General features: G+C 41.6%; 1 protein-coding gene across 1 annotated transcript; it reads left to right on the top strand.

The window, feature by feature from the left end:
• The first annotated feature begins 3,576 nt into the window (after positions 1–3,576).
• Positions 3,577–4,252, top strand: LOC101318736 (glutathione S-transferase P). Its single transcript, XM_019926327.2, is given in 2 exon segments — positions 3,577–4,139; positions 4,141–4,252. Coding segments are annotated over 2 exon segments (675 nt in total).
• The last annotated feature ends 7,521 nt before the right edge of the window (positions 4,253–11,773 follow it).

Raw genomic sequence — 11,773 nt, forward strand, 5'->3', positions numbered from 1 at the left:
AATTAATTTATTTATTTATTTATTTATTTTTGTGGTACACGGGCCTCTCACTGCCATGGCCTCTCCCGTTGTGAAGCAAAGGCTCCGGACGCGCAGGCTCAGCGGCCATGGCTCACGGGCCCAGCCGCTCTGCAACACGTGGGATCTTCCTGGACCAGGGCACGAACCCATGTCCCCTGCATCGGCAGGGGGCCTCTCAAACACTGTGCCACCAGGGAAGCCCTTGATTTTATTTTTAATACAAATTTTTTTCGGATTAAAATATTTATGGTTAATAGAAAAATAAAAATTTTACTGAAATGTATAATGTAGAAAGCCATCATCCCCAAATCCCCTCAGCAGGGATAATCACTGTGAATAACTGATGTATATTCATCTAGATTTGGGTGCATAGATACATATACATAAAAGATATTTTATTGATATTAGTAGTAAGATAAATGGTACTTGACTTTATACACCATTTTTAAACTTTCCCCTTTATTCAGTTAGTAAGTCCTGGGAAATAAAACAAGATATCAAAAAGATATCTGAGAGTTCCCTGGTGGCCTAGTGGTCAGGATTCCAGGCTTTCACTGCCATGGCCTGGGTTTAATCCCTGGTCAGGGAACTGAGAGCCCGCAAGCTGCACAGCTCGGCCAAAGAAGAAAAAAAAAAGATATCTGCACTCCCATGTTTATTGCAGCATTATTCACAATAGCCAAGACGTGGAAACAACCTAAATGTCCCTCAGTGGATGAATGGATAACGATACCGTGATATATTTATTGGAATGGAATACTATTCAGCCACGAAAAAGAAAGACATCCTGCCATTTGCAACAACATGGACAGACCTTGAAGGTACTAAGCTAAGTGAAATAAGTCAGAGAGAGAAAGACAAACACTGTATAATCTCACTTATATGTGAGAATCTAAAAAAGCTGAACTTGTAGAAACAGAGTAGAATGGTAGATACCAGGAGCTGGGGGTAGAGGAATTGGAGAGATGTTGGTCAAAGGTTATAAACTCGCAATTAAAAGATGAGTAAGTTCTGGAGATCTAATGCCCAGCCTTGTGATTATAGTCAACAATACTGCGTATATACTTCAAAGTTGCTAAGAGACTAGACTTTAAATGTTCTCACTATGAAAAAGAAGTGATGTGATGTGGCAGAGGTGTTAGCTAAAGCTATGGTGGTAATCACATTGCAATATATAAAAGTATCAAATCAACAAATCGTGTACCTTAAGCTAGCACAATGTTATATGTCACTTATACCTCAATAACAAATATATTTTGAAAAACCTCCATGCATTCATTCAAATATTATATATAATATGAATACAAATGTATACTAAGATATTTGTATTAATATTAATGGGGCTTGACTGTACATATTATTTTTTAAATTTTTATTTTATATTGGAGTATAGTTGATTAACAGTGTTGTGTTAGTTTCAGGTGTACAGCAAAGTGATTCAGTTATACATATACACGTATCTTCTTTTTCAAGTTCTTTTCCCATTCAGGTTATTACAGAGTATTGAGCAGAGCTCCCTGTGCTATACAGTAGGTTCTTGTTGGTTCTCTATCTTAAATATAGCAGAGTTGCACACATTTTGAAGCTTGCTTTTTCTTTCAGTTAAGTATGTATCTTAAGAAAATGTCCAGCATTTATTCATTCATTCATTCATTCAAAAAATACTAACACGTATTATGTGGCGGGCTTTGTTCTAGGTGCTAAAGAGGCAGCAGTGAAATAGATGATGTCCCTAACCTCAATGTAAGTGAGTAGAAGGGGAATAAAGAGAGCAAACAATTAAATGGATAAGTGGTAAGTAAAGGGGTACCTGGAAAGGGGCTAGAGATAACAAGAGAAGTTTTATTCTTGGTTGGTCGTGAGGGAATCTCCTCAAGAAGATGAACTAGAGCAGATAACTAAAGAATAAGAAGGTCAGACCACATGATGATCTGGAAAAGTGCTTTCCAGGTAGAGAGAAGAGCAGGTGCTCAGTTCCAGGGATGGGAGCCAACTTGGCTTGTTCAAGGAACTCAGAGAAGACCAGTGGGGTTGGGATGGAGCTAGCAGGATGGGAGAGTGGTGGCTGCTATGAGAGGTCCCTAGTGTCCTGGTAAGAGGTTTGCAATTTATTCTGAGTGCAACAGAAAGCCATGAAAGATTTAAGCAGGGATGTGATATGAATTTATCTAGGATTTTACAAGATCAATCTAGCTGCTAAGTAGCTAATGGACTGTTTGGAGGGCAAGAACAAAAGCAGAGTGACCAGGTAGGAATCCATTTCTGAGAAAAGCTGTGACTCACTGAGGTTCTAGGAATATAGTGAGGAGTGGTCAGATTCAGGGTGTATATTGAATAGAGAATTCCTGGGATATGCTGATGGATTGAATGGGGCAGAATGGTGATGGTGAGGGAGACAAAAGTCAAGAACAACTCTAGGCTTTTGGCAGGAGTCATCCCTAACGTCCCTAACATTTGTACATTTATCTTTATACATTTATGTGACTTACTGAAGGATAAATTCTGAGAAGTATTTTTTTTGGTCAAAAGTTTTCACTAGTTTAAATTTTATTAGATATTGGAATCTTCCCTCCCACAATATTTTTTTTTCTTTTTTTTTTAGCTGTACCATGTGGCATGTGGGATCTTAGTTCCCCGACCAGGCATCAAAACCATGCCCCCTGCAGTGGAAGTATGGATTCTTAACCACTGGACTGCCAGGGAAGTCCTAATATTTCATTTTTTTAATTCCTAAAGTTGGAAATATTAGCTCTAACCATCTAACCTCCTGTCTTTTTAGTCTCTTATAGGTCCTGTTTTAGATATTATCGGTTCTATCTATTTAATTTCTTTCCCCTCTTTTATACTGCTTCATTCCCCTTTTGTTTTTCCTATATTCCTTTCTGATGACTCATCTTTGTACTGTCTGGCCAGAATCTGGGCCTGAAGGAGCGTGAACCATGGCAGGTTTACATTGTAAACAGGAAACTCTCTCCCAGCTGCTCAGGCACCTGCTCCCTTGGCCTCCTGTGAAAGCAAATTCCCAGGGCAGTTAGCAAGTCTCTCTCCAAAGAATTTGTTCTGAGGGGACTTTGCAAACTTCAGGGTTAAGTCTCTTCAGGGCCATAGATTCCACAGTGAGAGTACCATGGTTGATGTGCTTAAAAAGTGTTACTTATCAACAAGTTACACAATTTGGTGTTTACATTTAAAAAAAAAAAAAATCTCTTGAGGGGGAATTCCCTGGTGGTCCAGTTGTTAGGACTCAGTGCTTTCACTGCCATGGCCCGGGTTCAGTCCCTGGTTGGGGAACTAAGATCCCACAAGCCACTTGGCAAGGCCGAAAAAAAGTCTCTTGTGGTAAAACCCATGGACTCCAGGTGTATTTTAGGCCAAATGTCAATATTAAACCACAAGACAGAAGGTGGTGATGGCATGGGGGAGGGACGTTCAGGGAGTGGCCTGGGTTTGGTCAGGAAGCAGGTGGTGGTAAACCTGAGAGACTCTGAAAGGAGGTGGCACAGAAGTTTAACAGCCAAGTTATTGGTACCACTTCTAAACCAGCTGTTTAGGGGGATGTGGTTCAGACCTCTTGTCCTGCACTGGTTGCTACCTGACGCTATTTATGCTAATTCCTTTGCAGACCACAGTGGTCCCTTTCCTCCACGTCAACCTCTGCGAAAGATCCCCCACACTGGCCTGAGCTCTGCCACCACCCTGACGCCCCACACCACTGTCTACTTCCCTGTTCCAGGGTCTGCCAAGGCCACACACGTGCTGCGGGCTGGCCAGGGCCAGAGCTGGAAGGAGGAGGCGGTGACCAAGGAGACCCAGCTGCAGTGCCCACTCAAGGCCTCCTAACTGTACGGGCAGCTCCCCAAGTTCCAGAATGGAGACCTCACCCTGTACCAGTCCAATGCCATCCTGCGATACCTGGGCTGCTCCCTGAGGCTGTGTGGGAAGGACCAGCGAGAGGCAGCCCTGGTGGACGCAGGCAACTACAGCGTGAAGGCCCTCCACTGCCGATACGCCACCCTGATTTACACCAACCCCGAGGTGGGCAAGGAGGATGATGGGAAGGCACTGCCCGGGCACCTGAAGCCTTTTGAGCCCTGCTGTCCCAGCACCAGAGAAGCCCGACTACATTATGGGCAAGCAGATCTCCTTCACAGGCTACAAGCTGCTGCACTGGCTGCGGACTCACCAGGTCCTGGCCCTGCCGCGCTGCCTTCCCACCACGCACAGCAAGTAAATCGCCCCATTCAACAGGAAACAGTGAGGGCTTGTGGCACTCTCTGCAGAAGAAGAAAGAGAGCTGCCTGCTTCCCTTTCCCCAGGACCAATCAAATTTCCAAGAGGTTCTCCACACTGAAACCAGCTTTCAGATGTACTTGAAGAATCTTTTCCTTAGGGCTCAAGCTGGCCACCAGTTCATCCCAAACCAAGTTTGTTCCACATGTGGCCCCTCTCAGACCCAGAACCAATAAGAAGTCCCTTTTCCCCTTCGGACTATGGTACAGAAGACAGCGCACCTGTCCTCTCTCCTCCTATCCTAATGGTAAATTATCCCTCCAGGATTTTATCATCCTTTCCAGCTCTTTGCCTACCCTGGTCCAGATTTCTTTTCAAAACTTTGGCCCTCAAAGATAAAGTGTGTGTGGGTGTATGTGTGTGTCTGTGTTTATAAGGGCGCAGCAGGACTTTCTCAAATGTGGGTCTTTGTTCACAAACATTGTTATACTATTTGCCATTACCTGGGGAATAGATATTATTGCATTATTTGAGATTTTATTTGAGATTTGAGTTTTCTTGGCCTGGGCGTTTGACTTTGGGTTTGAGAGCATGTGCTCCAGTTAGAGAACCATTCATGGATGCTTATGTAGAACTGGAACTACACTATGATTATGAGATTTGGGATCAAAGAAGGGAGCTTCTTCAGGAGGTCCTAAGACTTCCCAATGAGTTAATGAAGAAATTTGTTTTCTCCCTCCTTCCCTTTCTCCTAATTCCCTATTTTTTAAGCCAGTTGTGAATAGACTGATAGGAGTTTAGATGAGCTTGTTGCTTGCCTCTAAAGAGACCAGAAAGACTGGTGTTCTTTTATTACAAATACTACCTTGATGTAGGAGTACGCTGAACAGATAACTGGCCTACCAGGTAATTATGCCCAGAGAGGAGCACAGGACTTCAATTTTTCTTGCTCTCCTTGTCTCAATTTTTATTGTTTCACTTTTAACTGGTTTATAAACACAGTAACAATTTCTTGTAACAAGTTTCCTCATTTATCTATCTTGGAGTCCATTTTGTGGGGAGTTGATGGTGAAAGAAATGTCAGCAAGTAGCATTACTCAGTGCAGGGTATTGGATGAATGGTTTACTGAAAGCGATTTGGTTTTGCTGTTGACAAGGAGGTTTGGATACGGCTGCTTTAAAAATTGCCCAGGTTAAAAATATGGGGTAGAACTCTGGGGGTTCGCTGCTTATTCTTTTGTGCAATGGATGTGGGTTGGCCTTTTAAGACCTGATTCCCTATTCAGCCTTCACAAAGGGACATAACTCTATCTTCAGACTATCTCCTGGCAAAATCAAGTCTCAACAGAGCAGATACTTGCTGGTATCTGTAGAGCAGGCACCAGCTCATTACCTCCCAGTGGCTGAGAGCATCAGTATTCTCATTATGGGGACTTGAAGGAAACACAGTCCCTTCACTCTTACCAGAGTCTAAAATCTATGCCCGGGACTTCCCTGGTGGCCCAGTGGTTGAGAATCTGCCTGCCAATGCACGGGACACGGGTTCGAGCCCTGGTCCTGGAAGATCTCACATGCCACGGAGCAACTACGCCCGTGCGCCACAACTACTGAGCCTGCGCTCTAGAGCTCACGAGCCACAACTACTGAAGCCCACGCACCTAGAGCCCGTGCTCCGCGACGAGAAGCCACCAGAGTGAGAAGCCTGTGCACCACAACGATGAGTAGCCCCCGCTCACCTCAACTAGAGAAAGCCCATGGGCAGCAATGAAGACCCAACGCAGCCAAAAATAAATAAATAAATTTATTAAAAACAAATAAAATAAAATCTATGCCTGGACCAAGCCAGACCAAAAGAGAGCGAAGCCCCAGCAGGTCCATTGGCCTAGGGCATTTGAGGCTGCTACACAGGAGATCCCGAACCAAGATTTGACGTCAGTGGGGCTTTCCAGAGAAACTGATGTGTAACTCAAGACCTGGAAGATAAGTAGGCATAGTAGCAGGCAAAGAAAGCTGATGTAAAAGAGAGCCAAGAGGTGAGAGAGAGAGAGCACAGCACGTTGAAGGAACTGAGAGCACCAGTTCAGTGTGCCTGGTGCACAGAGCATAAGGGAGGACGTGGCAAGAGGTCAGCCAGGCCGGCAGGAGTCCGATTATGCAGAAATGTGAAAACTGTTAAAAGGTCTGAACTTTGTCCTCACGGCAACAGGAAGCCACTGAAAAGTTTTATGCAAAGGAGGTGACAAGTTGAGATGTACCTTTGTGAGAAATCATTCTGGTTTCACTGCACTGATAGAGGGCATGGCTGGAAATAGGAAGCTGGGGGACCACTTGGGGAATGGTCCTAGTAGGAGACGTCAGTAGATGGGGAGAAGTCGTTCTGTCTATCACCAGGCATGCCACCTGGGTGTCATGAAACTCCTACAGTCACACCCTCTCGCTTGGTTTTCATATTCCCTGGTTAAACCTGCTTTTTTTTTTTTTTTTTTTAAAGGATCACTCAGAGCGGCCTTAAAAGAACAACAACAAAACACAGTACTCAGAGACCACACAAGTTACAGGCAACTTAATTTTTTTGTTGGGAGATTTTTGAGAAATAAAACATTCTCCTCTCTCATTTTATTTTTTTTTAAATTGGCTCACCTTTATTCAGTATCTGCAACATACTCAAAATATAGACAAGTTCCATATTATGAGAAATTAGGAGCCATCTTTGATTCCTGTCTCTCTTTTATCCCTCACATCTAAAGAATCGCCAAGCCCTGTTAGACTCTGCTCTGGAAGTTTCTCACAGTCATTCCACTTTTTTTTTTTTTTTTTTTTTTTTGCCACCATCATACTCTGGGTCACATCACCTTTCATTTCAAAAGCCCCCTAACTGGTTTTCCTTTCTTTGGTGTTGCACCCACCTATCCACTGCCTACTCTACAGCCAAAGGGATTCTTGTGCATGTAAAATGATCATACCTCCAAGGCTCCCATCATTCTTTCAGTGCCCACAATGACTCATCATTGTCTTTGAGATAAAAAGCAGACCCTATCTTGCCTTTTTACTCTACTCAAATTTTACCTCTCTCTTCTTGCACTCTCTACTAAAGCTTTTCTGAACTTTGTTCTGTCTTTTTACAGCCATGCCTTGACTCCAAGATTCACAAAAGCTATTCCTTGGAATGGCTTAGAATGGGGTATATTCTCTCTTCTTCTGGTTATCTCTTATTCCTTCCCCCAGCATTCAGTCTGACCCTTGTTTCCTCAGTCAGTCTTGCACAATTACCAGATTTGGCTAAGACTCCCTGTTATGTTTTTATAAGTAGCTATAATTCTCCTACCTTAATCGCCACCATACATTGTTTTGTTGCTGTCGTCGTTGTTGTTTTTGGGCCGCACTGCGAGGCATGCAGGATCTTAGTTCCCTGACCAGGGATCGAACCCAGGCCCCGGCAGTGAAAGCTCCGAGTCCTAACCACTGAACCACCAGGGAATTCTCCATCATATATTGTTAATTCTTCTTTAAACACATCTCTCTCCTGGCTGAGCATTCTTGTCTTGTTCCCTTCACATATTCCCTGGTATACAGAAGATAAAAAACATGCTTCAAATTAAAATGAATTATGAAACCATCCTGAAAAAGAATTAAGTTGGAGAGCCCACACTTCCCAATTCCAAAACTTACTACAAAGTAATGATAATTAAGACTGTGTGGTAGTGACATAGGGATAGACATACAGTTCAAAAGAATACAATTGGGAGTCCAGAAATAAACCCATCAATTGATTTTTTGAAAAGGGTGCTAGACTATTCAATGGGCAAAAATAGTCTTTTCAACAAATGGGGTTAACACAAGATAGCCACACGCAAAAGGATGAATTTATAACTTCTGCCTCACATTGTAAATAAAAATTCACTAAAATAGATCAAAGATCTAAATACAAGAGCTAAAACTATAACACTCCTAGAAGAAAATATAAGAGTGAATCCTTATGACCTTGGATTTGGCAATGATTTCTTATATGACACCAAAAGCAAGCAACAAAAGAAAAAATAATAATTAGGACTTCTTAAAAACTCAACACTTTTTGCTTCAAAAGACACTATCAAGAAAGTAAAAAGATGACCCACAAAATGGGAGAAGATTTTTCCAAATTGTATCTCTGATAAGAGATTTGTATCTAGAATATATACATTTTAAAACTTCTTATAACTCTATAATAAAAAAGACAACCCAGTTGAAAACTGGGCAAAGTATCTGAAAACACATTTCCCCAAAGAAGATATGAAAATGGCTAATAAGCACATGGAAAGATGCTCACTGTCATTAGTGTCAGAGAAATGCAAATCAAAACCATAATGAAATATCATTTCACACCCACTAGGATGGCTATAATTAAAAAGACAGATAAGTGTTGGTGAGGATACGGAGAAATCAACACCCTCATACACTGCTGGTGGGAATGTAAAGTTGTGGAGACACTTTGCAAAACAGCCTGGCAGTTCCTCAAAAAAGTTTATCATAGATCATATGATCCAGCAATTCCACTCCAATAGAAATGAAAATATACAACCTCACAAAAACTTGTGCATGGGGCTTCCCTGGTGGCGCAGTGGTTGAGAGTCCGCCTGCCGATGCAGGGGACACGGGTTCGTGCCCCAGTCTGGGAAGATCCCACATGCCGCGGAGCGGCTGGGCCCGTGAGCCATGGCCGCTGAGCCTGCGCGTCCGGAGCCTGTGCTCCGCAACGGGAGAGGCCACAGCAGTGAGAGGCCCGCGTACCACACACACAAAAAAAACAAATAAAAAAACTTGTGCATGAATGTTCATAACAGCATTATTCCTAATAGCCAAGAAACAACACAAATATCCATTAAGTGATAAACATAAACAAAATTGGTATATCCATATAATGAAATATTATTTGGCCATAAAAAGAAATGAAGCTCTGATTAATATCACAATGTAAATGAGCCCTGAAAACATTACACAAAGTGCTAAGTGAAAGAAGCCAGTCACAAAAGACCACATATTATACGATTCCATTTACCCGAAATTTCCATAATATGCAAATCTGTAGAAACAGAAATTAGATTAGTGTTTGCCTGGGGCTGGGAGAATGGGCGGATCAGAGAGCAATGGCTAAAGGGCAGAGAGTTTCTTTGGGGATGATAAAAATATTCTAAAGTTGGTTGTGTTGATGGTTGCACCATTTCATGAATATAGTAAAAACCATTGAAATCTTCACTTTAAATGTGTGAATGGTGTAGTATGTGAATTATATCTCAGTAAAGCTGGTACAAAATATGAATTATAAGTGGGAAAACAAAAATAACTCACGGAAAGGAGGTTGAAAGAGGTCAGAGGGAAAAGGGGAAAAGACAGGAAAAAATGAGAAAGAGGAAGAAAAGTGCAAGAAATGAAAAGTCAGGAGTGAAAGAAAAATAACACCAAGAGGCAAGTTGGAAAAAAGAGAACAGGAAAGTACTTGGAAGAAAAGAATTGAATGGAAGGGAGAGAAATTAATTTAGCTTTTAAAGCCCTGATGGGGAGTTCCCTGGTGGCGCAGTGGTTAAGAATCTGCCTGCCAATGCAGAGGACACGGGTTCGAGCCCTGGTCTGGGAAGATCCCACATACTGCAGAGCAACTAAGCCCATGCGCCGCAACTACTGAGCCTTAGCTCTAGAGCCCGTGTGCCACAACTACTGAAGCCCGTACGCCTAGATCCCATGCTCCACAACAAGAGAAGCTACCGCAATGAGAAGCCCGCGCACCACAACGAAGAGTAGACCCCGCTCACTGCAACTAGAAAAAGCCAGTGTGCAGCAACGAAGACCCAACGCAGCCAAAAATAAACGAATAAAATAAATAAAATTTTTTAAAAATTATTTTTAAAAAAGAAATGTAAATGAATACATTTACAGATAAACCCAAATTGATACAGTTTATTGTCAGCAGATCCGCACTAAAAAAAATGCTGAAAGAAGTTCTTTAGCCCAAAGGGAATTGACATCAAACATAAACTCCACCTACAGGGAGAAAAGAATGAAGAATATGGGAAAGTGTTAGTGGGTGGGTAAATGTGCCCTCCTGTTTACTCTTTCCTGCCCATTCACCAACCCTTTGATATATGCACACACACATATACATATATACCCATATACAAACATATTCCTCTCTTAATTTCTATAGAAGACATGAATGAATTTTCTACAGTATTTTTATAATTTACCCTGTTGATGAACAGTTTGATTATTTAAAGTTTGGGGCCATTATGAATAAACTATTAACTTCTTATACAAGTCTTTGTGAAGAATTTCTTTTCAATTTCTCCTGGATAAATACATAAGAGCAAGGTGCTGGGTTGTGTAAGTGTATGTTGAACTTTATTAGAAACTGCCAAAGTGTTTTCCAATATGTCTGTACTATTTGCAAAGCATGAGAGCTCCAGGCACTCTGCATCCTCCGCCAAACTTGGTATCATCAACCTTTTTAGCTACACTAGTGCATGTGCAGTGGCATTTCATTTCGGTTTTAATTTGTGTTTCCCAAACATGCAAATACTAAGTATGCTAAACACCTTTTCATATGCTTGTTGACTTACTTGTTATCCATATATTGTCTTTGGTGGAGTGTCTATTCAAATCTGCCAATTTATTATCAAGGTTTTTTGTTTGTTTTTCTTGAGCTCTAAGCACTCTTTATACTCTGCGTTCAAATTCTCTATTATACATATGTTTTGCAAAGATTTTCTCCCAGCTTTGGCTCCTTTTAATTTTTCATCAGTGACTTTTGAAGAGCAAAATTTTTATTTTGATGAAATTCAAATTATCAACTTTTTCTTTTTGCTTTTCTTATTCAAGAAAGTCTTGCCTTACCCAATGTTGCTGAGATTTTCTCCTATGCTTTTATCTAAGAAGTCTTAGAATTTTTGCTTTACATGGAGGTCCATGACCCATTGCAGGTTAGTTTTTAGCATATGGTATGAAATAAAGATTGAGGTTCATTTTTTTAAAATTAATTAATTCATTAATTTTTGGCTGTGTTGGGTCTTCATTGAGGTGCACAGGCTTCACACTGCAGTGGCTTCTCTTGTTGTGGAGCACGGGCTCTAGGAACGTGGGCTTCAGTAGTTGTGGCACGTGGGCTCAGTAGTTGTGATGCACAGGCTTAGTTGCTCCACGGAATGTGGGATCTTCCCTTACCAGGGCTCGAACCCATGTCCCCTGCACTGGCAGGCGGATTCTTAACCACTGCGTCAACAGGGAAATCCCACATGACTAAAATTTTAATTTCATTTTAAAACATGAAAATAATGATGCGTCTCTTTCTGAACCACTGGAGTTGAAATTTTATACATGGATGAGTTCCACTGACTTCACATGCTTAATTGCTCATTAAGATGGTTACCCTAGCAACTGCTACATCAAATAATAGCTTTTACAATTTTGACATGCAGAAAACCTTCTTAAAGTAACTCAATAGCATCAAGTAAAAAGTGATACATTTACAAGATAGTAAGATGTTTATATATCA

Source organism: Tursiops truncatus, chromosome 17, assembly GCF_011762595.2.
Source record: "Tursiops truncatus isolate mTurTru1 chromosome 17, mTurTru1.mat.Y, whole genome shotgun sequence".
Classification (NCBI taxonomy): Eukaryota; Metazoa; Chordata; class Mammalia; order Artiodactyla; family Delphinidae; genus Tursiops; species Tursiops truncatus.